Source organism: Mixophyes fleayi, chromosome 3, assembly GCF_038048845.1.
Source record: "Mixophyes fleayi isolate aMixFle1 chromosome 3, aMixFle1.hap1, whole genome shotgun sequence".
Lineage (NCBI taxonomy): Eukaryota > Metazoa > Chordata > Amphibia > Anura > Limnodynastidae > Mixophyes > Mixophyes fleayi.
Window position 1 is genome coordinate 333008765 of NC_134404.1, and position 22142 is coordinate 333030906.

General features: G+C 41.3%; 2 protein-coding genes across 2 annotated transcripts in view; one reads left to right on the forward strand and one right to left on the reverse strand.

Moving 5' to 3' along the window:
* Positions 1-262: 262 nt before the first annotated feature.
* Positions 263-18078, reverse strand: BPNT1 (3'(2'), 5'-bisphosphate nucleotidase 1). The gene is made up of 10 exons (XM_075204274.1): positions 17987-18078; positions 14568-14687; positions 10543-10670; positions 10286-10390; positions 9207-9314; positions 8412-8460; positions 7249-7340; positions 4520-4717; positions 3294-3399; positions 263-976 (listed from the first exon to the last, which is right to left on the reverse strand). The coding sequence occupies exons 2-10, from the start codon at positions 14626-14628 to the stop codon at positions 828-830; spliced, it is 996 nt and encodes a 331-aa protein (XP_075060375.1). The 5' UTR covers positions 14629-14687; positions 17987-18078; the 3' UTR covers positions 263-827.
* Positions 18041-22142, forward strand: part of IARS2 (isoleucyl-tRNA synthetase 2, mitochondrial) — a 67778-nt gene continuing 63676 nt past the window's right edge. Inside the window, exons 1-3 of the mRNA XM_075204272.1 lie at positions 18041-18283; positions 19310-19432; positions 19699-19858. Of these exons, the coding sequence (XP_075060373.1) occupies positions 18089-18283; positions 19310-19432; positions 19699-19858 (478 nt within the window). The 5' untranslated portion in view covers positions 18041-18088. The remainder of the gene's footprint in view (positions 18284-19309; positions 19433-19698; positions 19859-22142) is intronic.

A 22142-nucleotide genomic window follows, 5' to 3' on the forward strand; every position in this document is an offset into this window, starting at 1 on the left:
AGTTAGACCTCGGGTTAATCCGGCCCTGTCCAAACCTAACACTTCAAAATCGCTAGGCACACCCCCGGGAGTGTGGCCACACTCCCATCATGTCACAGTGCTGGCTGCCCAAATGTTGGTGTGGTATGTGAAATGTCTATCTTCTACAGCTCGGAATACTGGGTGTCACGTGTTAAAGGAAAATGCAAGCATCATTAGAAGGGCTTATAATAACAAAGATGGGTGCTAAAGCCCTTTAACGGAGAACTGAAATGAAACTGAAAAACGTACAATACATTTATTAAAGCAGAATATATTTTTATTAAATATGGTCAATACTATCACAAAAACATGTTCCTGCTTTTTGTTACTTTAAAAGTTCATGTCAACAGGCTAAAGTACCCCTTGAATCTGTTTGAGGTACCCTGGGCATTCACAGGTTAAACCCGGCATCTGATACATCTCTTGGTTAATTAACAAAAAAATGTTAATGCACGCTGCCTGGAAATACAGGCCAGCCACTAATAAATCATTTTCATTTGTTTTCAATTTACCATATAGCCAATGATGCAGCCGATTATTTTAATCATTTTTGTACCAATGTAAAGACAGAACGTTATATGGTTTTTCTACCATTTGTTGATTGGTCCCTTTAGAAAATGTACATAAATCTTTGTACAAAAAAAAACACCTCATTTAATATCGTGATATGGTGTGAAATGATTCAGGGTCTGAAGCCACTAACTGTTTGCTATCAGAGACATCTGTGGTTCCGGGAATTAAAGGGGTTACAGCTAGCCTATATCGAGTAACGAGAGGCGTTTCAGAAGATTCTTCCAGACAGCTATTTAGGGCACCAGTGCTTGTTTCACCGAATCCGGGACCCGGGAGAAGTAGTAACTGTAATTCCGCAGAGCTGCGAGAACCCCGGCTGAGTTCATGTGTTTTACGTCCTTGTGATACTCAAATGGGTTTCCGTGGATATCGGTAAGCTTGCCTAGGAAAGAGAAGTGAGCGAGACAGATGAAGTATTCATCAAAAAAGCGACATAAGGCAATTGTTGGGTCCTCCTTCATGTGCAACAAGGGAATCTTACGATGGATGGGAGAAGGTCTTGTGACATCACACACTATAACAACTATGTCTGATCTCACTAATCGCAAAACACAGTCCGTCTAGGTCAGTGTTAGCTAACCTGTGACACTTCAGGTGTTGTGAAACTACAAGTCCCAGCATACCCTTCGAGCAATAAGCTGCTATATATTGGCAAAGCATGCTGGGACTTGTGGTTTCTCAACACCTGGAGTGTCACAGGTTAGCCAACACTGGTCTAGGTAAACGCATCCAAAATACTCCACGTCCTACATGACATGTTAGTTTACATGCACAATTAATAAATGTTGGGTCATATACATCCCTGCAAAACACTGCACATATCTGGGAAAACAGGGACTAAAGTCTGATGCCAGAATAGTTTGCTGCGATTGTTGTAAACGAGATGTCCACCATTAGATAAAATATTACTTTAGCATACTTAACAGGGGCAAATGCAGGATGTGTAGAGGGGGGTTTCCACACCACGCCGCCAGTGGGCGTGACCAGCATGCATGGGGGCGTGGCTATAATATTAGACAGTGCTTGGCTGCTCTCCAACTTTTCATATCCCCATAATATACATGGGCAATGCTGCGTGCACCTAACAGTAGTGCACGCAGCATTGCCCATGTATATTATGGGGATATGAAGAGTTGGAGAGCAGCCAAGCACTGTCTAATATTATAGCCACGCCCCCATGCATGCTCTCCCTTTTCAAGCAGAGCTGTGTGAAGCGGGAGCAGGGTCCAGCCACCTCAATTATACAGTGCTCCAGGCTTGGATGGGGTTTTTTTCTAGGCACTAGTAAACCCCCCTCGGTTTACCTATGCTTAATGCTTACTTATGTCTATAGTTTAGATGATTATCCTGCATAACTGTGCCAGATCTCTTGTCTTTTCTAAGTGTGATAAATATAATCAAATCTGCCTAGACAATTGAATTCATTGAAGGTTTAAATCCCCTTTAATGCTGCACAACCACCTATGTAAACGTTTATCCAAAAGTTGCCCCTCTCCCTAGCCAGAGCCCCAGACGAGTTTCTTGGGGCTCTGCCGGATCTGTAATACAGAACCAGCAAATCGATTTAGTTGACCAAATTTAAATGGCGACAGAGGGAGGGGAGTGTAGTGAAAGTGAGGACCAATCACAGACTGTAATCTCTTGATTGTGTCTTACGATAGGCCCTTCAGCTCACACCACATCCACCTCTGGTTTTCATCTGGGACTGTAAGAATCACGGATGAGCACCCGGGGCTCTGGCTGGTAGAAGCAGCACCTTTTGCCACACTTTTTTTTACTAGGTGTTAGTGCAGGTTTAAGTGACAATATATACCTGATAAAGAGCCTTAATTACAGTTAGGAGCAAAGCAAATAAAGGAGAAAATTTGCACTTTGGCAAAACCATTCTTCACTGCAGGTGGGAGGGATTTACAATGCCCAGACAGATGTAGAGCTGGAAGGGGGCAGGTCCTAGCTCAACCCTAAACTGCAGTTTAAAAATAAATCTGTGCAGTATTTGTGCGCTACAAGCAAAAGAAACCGGTATTTTCCCTGCATGCAATATAAATAAATAAATGTATTTGCCCCCCTTGTATCGCAACATGGATTGTCCAGGAGCAAATTTGCCCCTTTTTCTGCTTTCCTCCCAACTCAATATGAGGCCTGTATTTAGACATACTCTCTTATTACTTGTACAAGGCCAGTAAAGGCCACTGCATCGCCAACCTACCAGCCTTGCTTGTGTTTTGCTGATTTCTGCCCACTGCTCTGGCTATAGAGACCTAGGGCCCGATTCCTGGTCCGTCCATTTGCGTAGTGTATCTTGCGCAAAATTGCAACAAGGTAAGTATCTAACAGTAGTCTTTGTTGCTTGTTAAGTTCTATTGCGATGAATATTGAAAAGGGAAGAGGAGCAGAAAGCTCCAACTGGTATATTTTTTAATTGAACTTATACATCAGCCGAAATCTCCAGCTCACAAGTAGATAGGTTAGATACCCATTTGAAATATGCTCTTTTTTCATCATCAGGCAAAAAATTATATTAAATATTATCTTATTATCAATAGGTGTGTTGATCATTATCAAGCAAATTGTAACAATGATGCAAGAATCAGTAGTAGCACTTTGATCCTCTGCAGGAAGGTGTTTATCTAACACAAGTAAGAAGTGAGATAAACAGAAAGTTGACAAGAAGGTCACAGGGGTCACATGTTACGTACCTCCCGCCGCGTGCAGGATCGCCTCAGGAGCGCACGTGTCCCATTTCTTACAGCCAGGGCTGGCAAACACATAGGCAGAAGCCTGACCCTCAATTAGCTGAATGATCTGAGAGCAATGAAACACACGTCAGTCTTAGAATTATGGTTCACAGTGTCTTTTTTTCACATGCAAAAACCCATCCCATAAACGTCATATAATTTAGCATTTAGCTCAGTGTTTCCCACCATCCAGTCCTCGGGGGGGTCCCAGCAGGTCATGTTTTCCATATCTCCTTCCTGGAGCACAGGTGTAGTCATTACTGACTGACACATTGTAACAGATTCACAGGTGGTATAATTAGATCACTTGTTACCTAGGAAACCTGCACTGTTAAGGTTCCCCGAGGTCTGGATTTGGTAAACACTGATATACTTTGTTTTTATTCTAAGAAGGGGAGAGAAGAGGGTGTAAGGACTGGGTTTGAAGGAGAAAAGGAAACGTTCCCAGGGGAAAGTGAAAGGTGTCAGTGGAGAGGGTCCTGTGAGAGATGCCCAACCCTACCAACCAACCAGTGTGTGTAATATATATATATATACATACACACACACACACATACATACATACTATATTTATTTTTTCATTTGCTTTTTTACCTTTTTTTAATACTGTCCCCTTCAGCCAGCATAAAGCCTATATATTAATATGCCTGGTGAGCATTGGGGTCCTTTTTCCCGTCACGTTATGGCCCCCCCCCCCCCCCCCTCACCCCCCGTGCAGGAAGCGGATACCTGTATCTGGTTGTAACGGCGAAGTAGGAGGTGGTGGTGGATAAAGGCAACAGGTGAAACCTGACTGCCAATAAGATTTCAGGCTTTTTTTGGTTTTAACTGAAAACACGCCAGTATGGGGGGGGGGTAAAGGGTTCGTTCTTTTTTTCTGTTTTTATCCCTCATCTATATTATAATAATATAATACACAAGTGATGCTCATAGATGTATAAACTCCCATAAATAATATCTGTATAAACAGTGAGTTGTGAGATCATCACTTCAACGTTCATTCTGAAAATGTGTATTATATGGAAATTGCACCCCCTACTGTACAATATAAGAATATTACAAGTCCCCTTTGAAGATCTGTGACCTGTATATAAGCTCCTGGCTCACAGCGTTTATATCAGTGATCGGCATCAATTCAGCTTAAACATTTTTTTTTTTTTGCAGACAATTTGCCCCTCGGTCTTCACCTTATTCCCTGCACCTCCCACACGTACGACCTTATCCGGACTGATGGCCGCGATGCAGTCATTCACCAGCTTGCTGCTGTGGGACCTGGTGGTGGTGACAATGTGCTGACCCTCCGGGACTTCTTTCAGCTCAAACCCAAACGCTCCAAGGTCCAAGACCCCCCAAATAGTCCTTCCCAGTACAGCGCTGTCACTGGCCTGTAAATATAACACAGCTTAAATAGGACACAAATAAAGAGCAGAAAATGAAATAAAATTAACCTATAATTAAATCAGATGACGTGCTCATGTGATGGAGATAGGACGCTGCCAGATCTGTGCCATAGAAGTATTAAGGCGCACCTATTACCTATACATAGGGCGTGGCTCAGTGATGTCACTGCTTCCTAGTGATCTGATAGGCTGCACTCTCAGGAGTGTTGGCTCAAGCCACAAACCAGCTGACTACTCTGGGTGATGGCACCTGTTGCACTTTAATGGACTTCTAAACATAAACTGTAAGTTTATCTAATACAAAACAATAAAATATAAGTTGATTCAAAACAAAAAATTTAAATATAACGGTCACAATTATAAATGTACTGGTGCCCCATATATTAGCAGAACTTAATATTTTTGAAACAGTATGCTGGCTTGTGAAATGCAAGCCTTTGTCTCATGTAATCAGAATGAGCAGTCTGGAGTGGCACCCAGTGATAGCTAGAGGCTTGGTTAGTGGCAGTATCCAAAGGCGTCTAATCCCAATTCTTAATTTAACAGAATAAATTGTACTGTACATGAGAAGCATACATGGAGGCAACCTGGAGATTAACCACTTCTTCATCCAACCTGCAGCACAACGGGTCTGAGAACTGCTGCAATTCCCTTCATTTACACAACACTCATCACAGGAAGAGAGCACGTGGAGGCTGCAAGCTGATTGGCCCAACACGGTTATGTAAGAGCCAGCTTGTTCCTATCATGATGCAAGATCAGCGTCAGTACTGGTGACAAATCATTAAAGTGTCAATTTAAGTTTGGTATATACTCTCAGAGGGACCACTTCTACCTTCACAGTCACTGGCCGATCTTTTCTGTAGTGTGTACCCAGCTTAAGACAATGAATCACAAATCCTGGGAAATATAAGATATATCCAGATATTTGCAAGTGTTTTATCAGTTGCTTGACTGGCCCGGTGTGCTCAGCTGATAATGCATTAATGCAAGAAAAACTGAACCATAAATAAACCTGACATACTTATCTATATGGCCAGTTGTAGGCTAGATGGTGACCTCGCCCTGATAAGAGGCTACATGAACCTGCTCCCAGTTCATCAAACAAGAGAAGGCATTTAGAATAGGAGATGTTGTACTCTGCAATTGATCATCGATAACAACCATTACCCACCTTATTTTTATTTTACCCAGGGGTGTATCGGCATAATTTACTAATTGCCACTACACCAATCAGCACCATCCGCTTGCGATCATTTGACTATGGTCAAAGTATCTACAGTATTCATCCTTCAAACAAATGGTCACACATAGACAAACCGGAGGTGAGGTGGGTGGAGAAAGAACAACCTGCAGCCAACCGGAACATTAGAATGTCAACAGCAGCACAGAGTGTTTCAGTCTGCATGTCACAGTAAGAAAGATTAAAGTGTGAGTGTTTAAGACAACCTATAGGGGGGGATTCAATTCAACGCGATGGGTCTCCGCGGCTGTTTCAGAGACACATGGTCTCTGCAGCTGAAATATCCACGCAGAAAAGGGAGTGGAGATTCCTTACCACAATGCATGACAATATGCACATCCGAACATCTCGCGCTGAGCTGTACCTGCGCAATAGTGTTGTGTGCACATGGGTGGACTTATCATGCGTGTTTTCCATTATGTCTTTTGAGTGTTTCAGTAAGTGGCAAAAGGAGATGGAAGCTCATAGGATCATTGATCCTTATGTCTCATGTACAGGGCCAGATTAAAGGAATGGAGGCCCCTGGGATAAGGGGGCCTCCAATCCCCCGTGAGGCCTCCCCCTGTGAGCCGCCCCAAGCCGTGACCCCCCCCCACCTCGCCCACTGCTTGATAAACCAATAGGCTTAGCCTGGGGCGCAGCCCCGTCGGAATTTATTATTTTTTCACCATTTTTTTTTTAAATGTGAATGTCAAGCACTCCCAGGGCTGTCTGGCATACAAGTCACTATGCAGGAGGCAGCCTTACAGCAAATTTGCCAGCTATAAGCTGCTGCCCGTCAGTGCAGCCACGGCTCTTAGTCTGGTCTTGTGAAACGACCACATCTCACGAGACTGTTTGAAGTACTGTCCACCTCCGCACGGATAGGCAGCTTACAGCATGATAGTCAGATGGGGCTACTAGATATTTGTGTTTGATTATAGCTCTTTGACCACAAATGTTCATATATTGCCTATATATTCCTGTGGAATGGGATAGTTTTGTCTGGCCATAATGTAGTGTGGTGTTCAAACTAAAGAGCCTCATAATTCAGGGTTATTACCATTTGGCATTAGAATAGAATTTTTGCAAACCAGGACTCCAGGTTTCCAGAAGCCAGCTAGACGACAACAAAGTTCGGGGGCGCTATGGGTGGACTAGCCTAGGGTGGTCAGAACCCTTAATCAGGCCTTGATGAGGCTGGAACAAAGCTCACGCATCCAACTTATTTACATGGCAAAGTACACTAAATAACAACATGTCTGTTTTCTTTAATCGCAAAAAGAAACCACACCTGGTAGTTATAGTAGGGCTGGTTTATCACCCCAGCTATCGCCTTTCCTTTATATGCGATACCAATCAGGACAGTCACATGGTCCAGAAGACCTACAGACAAAAGTTTGATATTATCATTTGTAAACCTGATTAGAACCCAGCACCTCTCAGCAAATTTAGACAAAAGTAAAGAACATTTTGAAAAAAGAAAATTCTCTACACATTAATTATTATACTATTCTTGGCTATTACTATTATATTACTGTTACTTTACAACATGGGAGGCATAAGCATTGCTCTCTGTTTCGACAAAGGCGCCATCTGCGTGGAGTTTGTATGTTCTCCCCGTATTTGCATGGGTTAACCTTTGGGTGCTATGGTTTCTTTGCAGTAAAGAACACTGAATTCAAGAGGAGAAGGAAGGAAAGTGGGATTTAATGAGGAGGCAGCTGGGATGTTGGATGCAGAGAGGAGGAAAGGAAGTGTAAGGAGGAGGCAGGTGAAATGTAGGATGCAGAGAGGAGGAGGAAGGGAGCTGCAGGTGGGATGCTGGATGCAGAGAGGAGGAGGAAGGGAAGTGTAAGGAGGAGGCAGGTGAAATGTAGGATGCAGAGAGGAGAGGAAGGGAGGTGCAGGGATGTGTGCAAGTGGGATGCTGGATGCAGAGAGGAGGAGGAAGGGAAGTGTAAGGAGGAGGCAGGTGAAATGTAGGATGCAGAGAGGAGAGGAAGGGAGGTGCAGGGATGTGTGCAGGTGGGATGCTGGATGCAGAGAGGAGGAGGAAGGGAAGTGTAAGGAGGAGGCAGGTGAAATGTAGGATGCAGAGAGGAGGAGGAAGGGAGGTGCAGGGATGTCTGCAGGTGGGATGCTGGATGCAGAGAGGAGGAGGAAGGGAAGTGTAAGGAGGAGGCAGGTGAAATGTAGGATGCAGAGAGGAGGAGGAAGGGAAGTGCAGGGATGTCTGCAGGTGGCATGCTGGATGCAGAGAGGAGGAGGAAGGGAAGTGTAAGGAGGAGGCAGGTGAAATGTAGGATGCAGAGAGGAGGAGGAAGGGAGGTGCAGGGATGTGTGCAGGTGGGATGGTGGATGCAGAGAGGAGGAGGAAGGTGACATGCGGCAGCACACTGCTCTCACATACACGTTATTTGCCCTTATTACAAACAGAAATGAACAGGGACCAACCTTCTGTATATTCTTTAGTGCCATCCAGAGGATCCACCCACACAACCAGCTGAAAAACAGCAAAGACTATGTTAGTATTTGTTCCACTTTATACTTATAGCGCCCTGGTTCCGAAATAAAGCTGGAACAGTCTAACGCTCTTCAAGGATCAGTAAACGCTTAATCAGCTGACTACTGATCCAACAAAAAAAGTAAAAGTAATGATCAATAACTATGCCCCTAGTTTATTAACGGGTATGGTGGAACTACAAGTTCCAGCATACAATGCCAGCCAAAAACCCTCGTCAGTCCAGAAAAGCTGTATTGCCAAAGCCTCCCTAGATGGTACAGGTTTACAGGTCAGCAAGTTTACGGTCATTAAAAAATAAAATCTATTTAACCATCTTTATCTCCCCCTTTATCAGCAGGAAACGATATCATATTGATTTATTTGTGCGAGATATAATTTGTTAAAGCTGTTTATTTAAGCACTGAAAAAAGCACAGTCACTAATGAATTATCCATACATAGGTAAATGATATGCTTCAGGACCAGATAAAGCGCTCTGGACTTTGTCACGGAATGTTGGGTTAACACAAGAACAATACACCCGTGAACCTTACATACAGATTGATCCAATGTAAAAAAAATATCTGCACATACATTTCAAATCTTTGACAATATATGTACAGGTAGCTGTAGCGGAGCTCAAGCTATTGCTTTCTGCTATCTTTTCATTTTCAGTACTAGCTGGTTACATACTTTACATCCATGAATAAAACAATGGAATGATTATTATTGCAGACCCTTCTTTACCTCTTCCTCTTTGATGCTGTTGTATTGTGATGGGAACGTGGTCTTTAGTATTTCCTCGGACTGTCCCGTTTCTATTAGTCCTTCTTCCACGTCTTCAGAGGGAAGGTCCTGCGAAACAGGATGAATGTTCATGAACTTAAGTGTCTCTGAATTATTTATATAGGCAGCAAAAAGTTTGGAATCATTTTATGGTCTACACACTACGGGGTATATTTACTAAACTGCGGGTTTAAAAAAGTGGAGATGTTGCCTATAGCAACCAATCAGATGCTAGCTGTTATTTATATAGTGCATTCTACAAAATGACAGCTAGTATCTGATTGGTTGCTACAGGCAACATCTCCACTTTCTCAAACCTGCAGTTTAACAAATATACCCCTAAGTGTATAGCTATTTTGTCATATGACCGGTTGCAATATCATCGGGTTTAAAAATAAAAAAATTTGATATGTGAGGCGTTTAAAGGAATATTTCTGTCATGGACATGATTAAATTACCAGTTTACCCATTGAAAATCCAACATACATAGCATAACTACTATTTTCCCCTTTATCGTATTCTTTAGTATCACCTTCCAGAAAGCGGATCAGTAGATGATAAGTTAGAACTAGAATTTTGCTGCAATTTAAATGTCAGCCATATAGTGCAATAGGCTTTGACTTCTTGGTACGGTTAATAGAAGCTGCTACAAGATTTGCTTGATTCTCGCGCACTTCTCAAAAGTGAAAATAGATCAGACCAAATGTCAGTGGGTTTTAACTGACATTAATGAATTATTAATTAATTATAAAGATATTAGAAGTGACAGAGTTCTATTACTATAGAACAGCAGAAGCTTGTATATGATCACAATCTACCTGGTTACTCCCAATATACTACCAGAAAGTGTATATTATCCCTTAATTAATTTCACAGGTTTCAATTTGAGACAATGAAAATTCCTTTTACGAATCAGTCACCATATCCTGATCTTTTAGACATGTTTCTACATAAATTATGCGTATTATGATAACAATATAATATAATATTTGGAATAGCAGATGACATTATATGCCCATCAATCCTACCAATGGCCTTACCTCTTCCCCTATGATGGTTAGCTGTGGGAACTTTCTTGCCAGAGATGTGCATATACTTTGTTGCACAAGGCGATCAGCGGCCGTCTGCAGGTCATTGGCACCAGTCTAAAAACACAGAGTTATTAGATCAATTCCATCACTGACCACTAGAGGCAGTCATTCAACGCTTGTGGTGGGAAACATGGGGTTCGTCTGACTTCAAGTGCAAATTACAACACCTAAAGCGTACAAAGCACAGAGACCAGAAACACCTTCACCTTTTCTACTATACCCAGATCTCCGCCACTCATGACATTTCTGACGATCGTTCCGGCTTTTTCAGCCACAGCGTACGCGGTGGACACCAACCGTGCTAACACATTGGGAGCTGAAGACATTGTGAATGCTGGTAGGGATTGGACAGAAAATAACAGTCATTAGTCCTAAAAACTACTTAGAATGCATCAACATTTATTTATTTTTTTGGGCACAATGACAAATTTACTGAACTGGTCAAAATAGGGACGGAAAATGTATGGTGCAAGTTTGGGATCTTATCAATTGGTCAGTTATACATTAATAATCACTTAAAATCTTTTGAGCGGTAATCATTAGCGTTTGAAATTCAAAATACTTTGTTTTAGAGATATCTACAATGACATCATACATTGGGAGCCCAGTTTAGTAATGAAGCCCCCCCCCCCCGCCCCATAGGCACACCAAGGGGGAGGGGGGGTTCCTAGTGCCTGGAAACCCCCACCAAGCCTGGGGCACTGTATAATGGAGGTGGCAGGACCCTGCCCCTGCTTCACATGGCTCTGCTTGAAAAGGGAGAGCTGCATGTACCTAACAGTAGTGGACGCAGCATTGCCCATGTATATTATGGGGATAGGAAGAGTTGGAGAGCAGCCAAGCACTGTCTAATATTATAGACACGCCCCCATGCATGCTGGTCACGCCCACTGGTGGTGTGGTGTGGAAACCCCCCTCTACAAATCCTGCATTTGCCCCTGCCCCCCCCCCCCCACCCCTCATTAGGGTGCACTGAAAGGTTTTATTCACAACAGAATTTCAATGAAAAATATAGGACTGGACTTCTAACACATCATTTTTAGAGCCCTATTATCCTGATGGAAAGGAATTTCTTTCCTGGAAACGTGAAGCACAGACGGTGCGGATATCTATCCGGTTGCTCTCTTTTGGATGCTGTGGGCTGATATGCTAATCCCAGATTTCGACTGTGAATTTTTTTTTTCAAAACTCTTTATTTATAACGACAGTGAATACAAGTGTATAAATAAGAACTAAAAAATAGTATATGTATAAAATTAACCAGATAATAAAAGAATAACACAACAATATATGCAAAAGTGGTCATTCCAAATTTAAAGCGGCAAAGGCTTTAAAGGCACAACTTGCTTTTAAATGCCGTTGCCGCTTTAAATTCCCCTCTGCAAAGTCACCGATAGTAGGCGACGTGCAAAATGCGCAGTTTCATACATTTACCCCCTAGAAGTCTTTTTTTCTTGTAATTTAATTTTTTTAGGTTTTTAATTAGGGGCTGGAGAGTGGACAGATGAAGGAGAGAGGTTGTGACTGTGATTGTTAAAAGCTATTTATTCAAATCTATGCAAATGATCTATAGTAGAAATTCTGTTTTTTTATGGCAGCATGCTCCTGACAACATATGATTAACTAGAATCCACATGTGCGGTGTGTGGATGTGATGAACGTGCGAGATACTGACATCCATCTAACCCAGACTGAAGAACGTATAGATTTGTGAATCAATGGACTATGTTATATACTGCACGGACTACTGATTGGTAATTGTGATATTGTTTTATATATTAATCTACATTCATGTCAAACTATATTCTAATATAACGGTAGGGTGTCTGAGCTCTCTAATAGGCCGTGACGGTTCTTACGGTAACAACTCACTTGCAAGTTGCCAATTAAGAACTCACCCAGTGATAATTATTTTCTTAGGAGGAAAAGTCCAGCAATCTGCAGCCATAAAACTCTGGAACTAGACTCTGACAGAAAATGAGGACACGTTCCTTCAAGTATTATTTCCATAATGTCCAGTTTATTGAAACAGGCAAAGTTGTAATTGATGCCTCTACAAAGTGTTCTTTCCAGTGCATGCAAATCAAGTGAGCAGTAACATTACACAGGGGAGCCACATGGGGATCATACAAGCACCAGGTAGACCGAGCAATGGTGCATCACATGTAATAAAGACATCAGATTCAATATTATTACGGGGCTGGATTTACACCATTGGCCAATAGGCACATGATTCCTGGTGCCTCTGAGCCCCACCTGCCTTAACGTGGCACTTTAAACTCACAACAGGCAATAAGTCACCCTCCAGGCTCTGCCGCTCATAGCTACAAGCCTAATGCTAAATCTGGCGCGGTTATGGAATTATGTTGAGAAAATGAAATACAGCCTTTGGTCTACGGCTTCCTTCTGCATGAATATGCTCCTGCCAAAGCCCTACCCAACTTCCACTGCCCCTGTCCGAGTGTATGACCAGCGTCACCTCACTTAGCCTCTCCCTGTCTGCCCATTGTGCATGTGGTCAGATTGCTCAACAAGACCCAGATCCAAGCTTACACTTCAAATCTGGGGAATAATACATAAAAGTGATGTTTAAAAAATTGCAATAGTTCTATTTATGTTTAGTTGTTCCACTGTTGTAGAACTACAAGTTTATTTTAAACCTCCTATTAAAGTTAATTATAAAGGATATCGACACTCAGCCCAAAAAAAAACCCCAATGCCCGTTTCTCTGTACTTGCTTTATAAAGGCAAAAAAAAAAAAAGCCAAGCGAAACGCGCATTGTCGTTTTTCGCTGAGTGACGATATCCTTTATAATTACCTTTAATAGGTGGTTTAAAATGAGAATATAACTTACAATATGCAGCCTTAGAATGCAGTATAGGGCTGCGGGGGATTCAACAGAATATAAGGTCAGATCGCACAAAGATGTTTCAATAGTTTTTACTGTCTTGCATCTAACAGATCAGATAGGAGGAGATCATTAAGAGATAACCTGTACCTGAAAACCATAAGTGGACAGTTGCACTGGGTGTTTTTTCAAACTATTTTATACAATGAACCTGTGTGAACGATAATACACAGGATTATCAGTTTACTATCTGTTGCAAGAGAACACACTCTCAAACCTCTGAGTACTGTAGATTGTTTCATAAAAGTGAGTGAAATATATATATATATATATATATATATATATATATATATATATATATATATATATATATATATATATACACACACACACACACTCACTTGTGTTCTATGAGTAATCAATATTATCAAATCAAGTCATATTAAAATATATCTACACTTTCCTTATAATTTTCCTAGGAAGTTTTTAATTAAAAAAAAGGAATGAAAAAGCAGACATACTCTCTGTACCTCATGAACATATTCCGATTGGGACGATCATTCTAAGTGCATTCTAAGTACTGTACATTCCAAAGTGACACTTGGCGAATTTTAATTTCACTATTTGTAATATCTCTTTACGCACAGCACTATAAGTCATTTCAATATTTCACCATCTCCTTATTTTGATAAAGCTTTTAATGAATAAACAATAAAATTTTACCTTTTAATTTTAGGAGATGAATTGCCCTGTAACATACTCTAAAAATGACTGGCTGTCAATGCACCGTTCGAGAAAAACCTTTGCTTTCGATAGTTACCCCAATGTGCCTAGTAGAACTACAAATCCCAGAATACTCTGCCAGCAACAGGTTGGCCAAGCCGAATTTAGTTTGTCCATTCACAATGACATTTTTCATTCATTTGAACCAGCACGTGAAACCTCACATACAATTATTATTATTTTTTTATGCGTTAACAGGTAACAACATAAAAACAAAATAACATATAAAGCTTTCAAAGATGTCAAAGATACTTAGTAATCCATGTATTTAATGCTGTATGTGCTTTTCAGGACTAAACAAAAACTTGCAGGCTGCATGCATAGAACAAAGGTCTAGTTAGTATGTGCATGAGCTAAACACAACCATGTGTATATATCGTTAAAAGAAATATAAACTATCATCTCTTAATTAAAAGTTAAACAATGCATGCAACTCTGAGAGTGATTAGGTGTACAGATAGACATGTTAGAGTACATAAACCATAATGTTTGTGTAAATGTGTCTGTTCTATAAGTCAAAATATTACAGAATATAGGAAAATGTAACATATTTGCATGCATTTGTTTCCACCCAACACCCTGAATGTAAGGTAACCTACCTGCACGCTGGATCCTGCAGACAGTAGTCACAGTCAGTGAGTAGAGTGGGTTAAAGAGCATTTCACTACCCTCCCAGGACCACAAGGTACTTCCTGGTTCTGCAATGTTTCTTCTGGGTCCTAGAAACACCACATTTGCTGATTCATACTTACAGCTGTCACAGTTCTAACAGAAGAGCTATAGCCAGACAGAGGATTTATACAATCTGTTACAATTCAAAAGCAGCTTTACTGAAAAAATATTTATAATGATGGATGTATGTTTGTTTTAAAATATATTGACCAAATATTAGATACTAATAATTAATTTTAAAGGTATTGCATTATAAACATGTTTTGTAACAAGCATTGGTTTGGTTATGATGCTGTTTAGTTCCTTTTCTTTTATTTTTGAGAGTATCATAATGACCTAATGTAAATAAAACTATTAGCAATATAAAGGTAGAGCCATGGGCGCAAAATACAGATGGAGTGGAATTTATTGCAGTTTGTGGTACACCATGTCTAAAGTATAGTGGAGAATCCGTGTTGTCTTATAATAGACCTCTCATTAATAAAACTGTAAATAGCTCTGAAAATTTCAGTTAATTACAAAACAAATGTTGTGCAGCACTGTTCAAAACTCTGCTCTGTCTACACTTCATACAATAAAAAAAATGAGCAGGCCATCATGATGAAATAGTTTGGAGAAGAGTTGACACATGAGGGGTAATGCAAGTGTGATTAGGATAGAATGTAACATTGTTTCTTGTGTATTTTTCTTTGCCGTTTATTTGTTTTAATTAGTTTCTGAAAACTGTTATTGATATTATTCATAAATATTGTGTTATATGAATTTTTTTATTTTTTTAAAAAACTTTTTATTAGAAACATCTTTTTTTCAATAAAAAAAAAGGCATTACAGAATCTCGAGAGGTTAATCAGTAACAGATAACACGTGTTTACATACAGCAGGACACATAAACACTCTCACGGTTTTCTCATATTCGAAAGATAATTGCGTATTTATCTATTGTTGTAAAGATGTTGTTATAATATTTCAGAACTATAGGGTATAGAGGAGGAAGGGGGGGGGGGGGGGGTAATGGATGGAAGGGGGACATGTAGGGACCAGAGGAAGGGATAGGGAGTTAAGGATTCACACACCAGATAAGAGAAAAATAAACTTGTTTAGAAATACCATTCCATGCTCAAGTTCCACTAAAACTGGAGTGGAGTTGATTATGATATAAAGTCCATGAGGACCAGACTTTATAGAAGGAGATGGAGGAGCCCCTCAGTATGCTGGTAATGTGCTCCATCTCGTAAATATGCCAGGTCCGACTGCAGACCATCAGGAGTGTTGGTGGAGTGAAGTTTTTCCAAGAGGCCGCTATCTGACATGTGGAAGCACTGATGATGTGTCTAAAGAGCTTGTGAGCAGATTTGGTGAGGTCTGGGAGGGGCAGCGGTAGTAAAATATGTTTAGGGTCAGGTGGTATGTGAGTATCTAGAATTGCCGAATCTAACCCAAGGACTGCTGTCCAGTATGGGCGGATCCCGGTACAGTCCCATCATATATGCATAAATGTTCCCGTTTGACCACAGTTTCTCCAGCAGTCAGCGCTGGTCTGCGGGTATATTTTTTTGTAGCCTCGAGGGGACATAATACCACCTGTGTAACAGCTTGTTAGCATTTTCTTTGATGCGGACATTTATGGAGCAACGGGCTGTACATTCATAAATATCCGACCATTCTTCCTGGTCTAATACAGTCCCCAGGTCCGCCTCTCACTGCGTCTGAAAGCGATCCTTAACGAGCGGAGTGGCGGGGAGTATTATAGAGAATGGATATAAGACCTTAGGAGGCTGGGCTTGAAAGACACAGGTTCTCAAATGTGGTGGGTGGTCTGGAAGAGAGGTGAGCTTTAACCGTTTGATGGTAGTGCTGTGTTATATGAATATTAACCATTTTCAGAATACAGTTACAAAGAATTACAGTTTTGTTTGTATTTCTGTATTGCATGACTCTTCTGAAGGTTCAAAACATGTCTGTTCTACACATTATTACACTTCAAGATCATCATTATCATCATCTCTGACTCTTTCAATAAATATTCATAGCTGGGATCATGGGTTCAATTCTAACCAAGGCCCTATTTGTGTATTGTTTGTATGTTCTCCCTGTGCTTCTGTGGGTTTCTTGTTAGTGCTCCAGTTTTCTCTCACAGTCCAAAAACACACTGATAGCTTAATTGGCCTGTAACAAAATAGATGTGTGTGTGTGTGTGTGTGTGTGTGTTTTAGGGGATTAGAATGGAAGCTCCAATAGGGCAGGGACTGATGTGAGTGGTTCCTTGAACAACACTGTGTAATATGATTGTCACTATTATTTAGTAATAATAATAATAGTATTGTACGAAATCAGTGATCTTTAAAACTGGATACTTTAAAATGATGCAGACCAAAATTAAAGTCAAATAATTATCTACAAGTACATATAGGAGAACAAAGCAAGACATTGTCTTCATATATATATATAAATATATATATATGTATATATACAGAAACACATACATACATGCGCACACACGCATATATATATATATATATATATATATATATATGTAGTTATTTACACACTACTTGGTGCTCACAGTCGGTTTCCTATTCTCTTTTCACCAATGTAAAGTATTATCTTATATAACCCTTTAGACACAATGTCATCTCTCTTTTCCCCTTGAGTCTGTCGTTTAAGCTCAGAATAATACATAATAAATAATTCCCTGTGTAGAATCAGTGCAGGGACAGGACATACACAGGTATAACATGAATCACACTCACAGAGGGACATACACAGATATAACATGAATCACACTCACAGAGGGACATACACAGATATAACATGAATCACACTCACAGAGGGACATACACAGATATAACATGAATCACACTCACAGAGGGACATACACAGATATAACATGAATCACACAGGGATATACACAGATATAACAGTAATTACACTCATAGAGGGACATACACAGATATAACATGAATCACACTCACAGAGGGACATACACAGATATAACAGTAATTACACTCATAGAGGGACATACACAGATATAACAGTAATTACACTCAGAGGGACATACACAGATATAACATGAATCACACTCACAGAGGGACATACACAGATATAACATGAATCACACTCACAGAGGGACATACACAGATATAACAGTAATTACACTCATAGAGGGACATACACAGATATAACAGTAATTACACTCAGAGGGACATACACAGATATAACATGAATCACACTCACAGAGGGACATACACAGATATAACATGAATCACACTCACAGAGGGACATACACAGATATAATAGTAATTACACTCATAGAGGGACATACACAGATATAACATGAATCACTCACAGAGGGAGAAGGGCAGACTGGCAGAACGCGTCGCGGAGGTTTGGTCCTCACCTCTCCCCGTCGCTGTCACCGCTCCGCTCGCCGTAGTCACAGACTGACAACATGCTGACCCTGGTCCGCTGCCGGCTGCCGGGCACCCGCTGCCCCTGGAGGGTGAGAGCAGCCTCGGGGCTGAGCAGCAGCAGTGAGAGCACCGGACAGAAGAAGTACCGGGACACCGTGCTGCTCCCACACACTGACTTCCCGATCCGCCGGAGCCCCGGGGACATTGTCAGCACCGAGCTGCGGCTGCAAGAGGTCAGGAGGACACTGACCGAGAGGGAGCTCTGAGCCGAGCCCAGGATTATGGGGGTGCACTTGTGTGAGGGACAGGAGGGGAGGGGTGCACTTGTGTGAGGGACAGGAGGGGAGGGTGCACTTGTCTGAGGGACAGGACAGGAGCAGAGGGGTGCACTTGTCTGAGGGAGAGGAGGGGTGCACTTGTCTGAGGGACAGGAGTGGAGGGGTGCACTTGTCAGAGGGACAGGACAGGAGCGGAGGGGTGCACTTGTGTGAGGGACAGGAGGGGAGGGGTGCACTTGTGTGAGGGACAGGAGAGGAGGGGTGCACTTGTGTGAGGGACAGGAGAGGAGGGGTGCACTTGTCTGAGGGACAGGAGCGGAGGGGTGCGCTTGTCTGAGGGACAGGAGCGGAGGGGTGCGCTTGTCTGAGGGACAGGAGCGGAGGGGTGCGCTTGTCTGAGGGACAGGAGCGGAGGGGTGCGCTTGTCTGAGGGACAGGAGCGGAGGGGTGCGCTTGTCTGAGGGACAGGAGCGGAGGGGTGCGCTTGTCCGAGGGACAGCAGTGGGGGGGGTACTGTTATTTATGGGTTTTAAATATTGTGATATTTTTTTATCGTTCAGATCTATCATTTTTGTCTGATGAGTAAGATGTAAATACACATTTTATTACAGGGTAGATGTTTATCATAAACTAGTGGCAACTCTGTTTTAACCCCAGGCCCCATTCACACCGTCTCACTGCACATTATCAAACACACACAAATCACTTTAATTTTATAATCCGATTTCACATTTTGTCCAATTCACCTGGACTTGAAAACATTGAATGGATCAAGAAAGATGTTTGAAACCTCAAACTTTACAGCACGATGTACTAAAGACAAAAATGCCCTGAACACATCCAGGAAGATGTTCCTGCATAACATAGTTTGCCTTAAAGAATGTTGCCTGTCCACAGATCTAAGTTTAGTTTGCTAATATCAGTGTTTTACACAATGTCATCAATGTACTATCTACACAATCTGATCTGTTGTCCTCTTAGGAGAGTCATTTCCTGCAGCTGTATAACAAGCAAAGAGCTATAAAAACAAAGAAGGAATTCAGTCTGCATGATGGCCCTCCTTATGCCAATGGTGACCCCCATGTTGGACATGCCCTAAATAAGGTAAGCTTTTTCCAAACTATTATTTCCCAAAAAGTGGAGGCCTCGGATATGGGACCTTAGTGTTTCTGATAGTTGGGAGGAGGAAGTGTTACTCCAAAAAGTAAAGGTTGCAGGCAGGTCATCCTTAATGTTTTTTTAAGAACAATGTTTTGTTTGTGTTTATTTTGCTATCTAATTTATAGTGGATAATTTTAAAATAATATTATTGCTTTCCTATTGGTTATCACAATAGATAATTACAGCTGTCACACTCTTGTGTCTTGCAGATTCTGAAGGACATTACAAATCGTTTTCATGTGATGAGGGGCTACAAAGTTAGCTATGTACCGGGGTGGGACTGCCATGGATTGCCCATTGAACTCAGAGCCTTGGCGGACATGGGGGAACAATCTGAACATCTTTCACCGATGGAGATCAGAACTAGAGGTATGAGATTACCAAGTCTGTGACCCATAGAGAAGTAGGGTGACCTATTTATCTAATTCAGTACAAGCTATTTATATAGCCCCACTAATTCCACCACGATGTACAGAGAGTTCAATCACATCAGTCCCTGTCCCATTGGAGCTTACAGTGTATACACACTACAGACCATCCTTTTGGAGTGTAGGAGGATAACGAACCACCTGGAGGAAACCCGAGCAAACACGAGGAGAACATACAAACTCCACACAGATAAGGCCATGGTCGGGAATCGAACTTATGACTCCAGTGCTGTAAGGCAGAAGTGCTAACCACTGAGCCACCCGCATTCATTATGTCTCTCTCGTTCTTTATTTGATACCTCAGTTTCTAAACAAAGCAAATCATTTTGTTTCACCTGCTTCTCATATGTCGATAGTGGGGGAAAAAAAATCAAAGAAACCCCCTAAATATGGACTAAAATATATATTAAAAAAGTACATCTGTAAATGTAAACAATTGCTAGATCCAGCAGTTAAGTTCAGGGAAAGTGTCTGCAATCTCACAAGAATAATAACAATAGTGAATAGAGCAGCGCTCAGTTCTGCATTCAAATTCATATAAAAATCAAATCAATAAATTAAAAATAAGAGCTGCAGTTGAAGCTTGCTACATCGATTAACCCGGATATCTAAAAAAAACAATAAAAAAAATAATTTACCTTTTTTGTTTTGTTTTTTTCCAAAGCCATTCATTTTTATTAAGAGATTCATAATTAAGGTACAAATCAATTGAATATTCATCAGTTTTGCAATTAAAAAGGACATAAATAAAAAGAACAAAGGTGAAGAACAACTTCAAACTGAAGAAGGGGGAGGCGTGAGGGGAAAGAGAATATACAGGAGTCTATAATGATACTAGAACAGCGTACATATATATAAAATATGGAAAATATAATGAACAGTAAACAAAGATACAATGACATAAGGAGACCAACATTAGTTTATGTAGTAGAAATAAAATGAAGGCGTGGAGAGGCTAGGTGCTCGGAACAGCAGTCGTGCCTTGGCCGTCATTTTGTCAGGGGGGCGGAGACTGATGTGGGGTGGAGAGTGATGTGGGGTGGAGAGTGATGTGGGGTGGAGACTGATGTGGGGTATTTGGACCCTGTGGTTTCCATCGGCTACTCGGCATAATGGAGATAAGTTTAGGTAGACATGGAGGGAGCCAATTATTCCAGCATTGAGCTAAAGTGCCCTGTGGCTTATCTGTTGTATGATTGAAGTTGTGAAGGATAATGATGTAGGAGGCCAATTCAGGTGAAAAAGGAAGTCTTGTGTTGGTAACACTGAATATTAGCTCAGACCTCTGTCCATAGGTTGTGGACTAGAGGACAACTCCAAAAATAATGTGTGCTAAGCTCCCAACCTTGCCACAATTTCTCCAACAAAACTTTTTATGGAGCTTGTCAGGGTTATGGTAAACAATTTTTACAAGCATCTCAGAATGATTTAAGCCATGGTTGTCCAACCCGTGGGCCGCATGCCTGTAAATGTGGCCCAGCAGTAGTTTTGGTTGTGGCAAGGGGGCAGCGCTGAAAAAAAAATCCTGCAAAAAAAAAAAAAAAGAAAATACTTACCTTGCGGTCACGTCAGCTGGCGCTCCGGCTCCCTGGTCTCCTCCTCCATGTGGCGCTCGCAGTGAATGTCGGGGGTGACGTCATCACACCCGACATCCATTGCGTAGCGCAGCACAGGGGAGTCACCCGCGCGAACCATCAGCAGCAGTGAAAGATTATCCAGTATCTTATTGTTATTACTCTGAATTTGGACTTTCTGCACCATGCAATTATGAACTAGCTGTGTTCTCTGTATGTATCTAATATAAATATTAAGAGATGATTGTATTTTTAATATTTTAAACCATTTTAAATGTGCAGTGCTGAGTAGGGTGAAAATATCACCCACTGTTACCCTCATCGGAGGCTGCTCCATGAGCCATTTTTCCCGCCACCCTATCATTAAATCTCTGTAGATTTCTATTAGTCCTCCTGATGCTACCTATATCGGTGACCATTTCAAACTGATCAATAAAAAAAATGATTCATGGGTGCAGAAAGAGAGGAAAAAAAAGTTTTTGGCATTTAATTCCCCGAACCCCACTAAGGGACAGATGCAGGTAAGTTAAATTGTAGCTGGTAATGTGACTACTGCTTTAATCATGATTCAGGTTTCCTAACTCTTACTAACTTCATTTCCAAGTAAGTTTAATATGTTAACTATGTTTTCTATGGTTTTTTTCGATGATC

Excerpts from the sequence above, each read along its gene's own strand:
- BPNT1 (XM_075204274.1), bottom strand. The coding sequence starts at position 14,628 with ATGCTCTTTAACCCACTCTACTCACTGACTGTGACTACTGTCTGCAGG. Across the intron at positions 7,341-8,411 it reads CACTAAAGAATATACAGAAG|GTCTTCTGGACCATGTGACT; the intron begins GTTGGTCCCTGT and ends TTTTGTCTGTAG. Across the intron at positions 4,718-7,248 it reads AGCCCTACTATAACTACCAG|GCCAGTGACAGCGCTGTACT; the intron begins GTGTGGTTTCTT and ends TTATATTTACAG.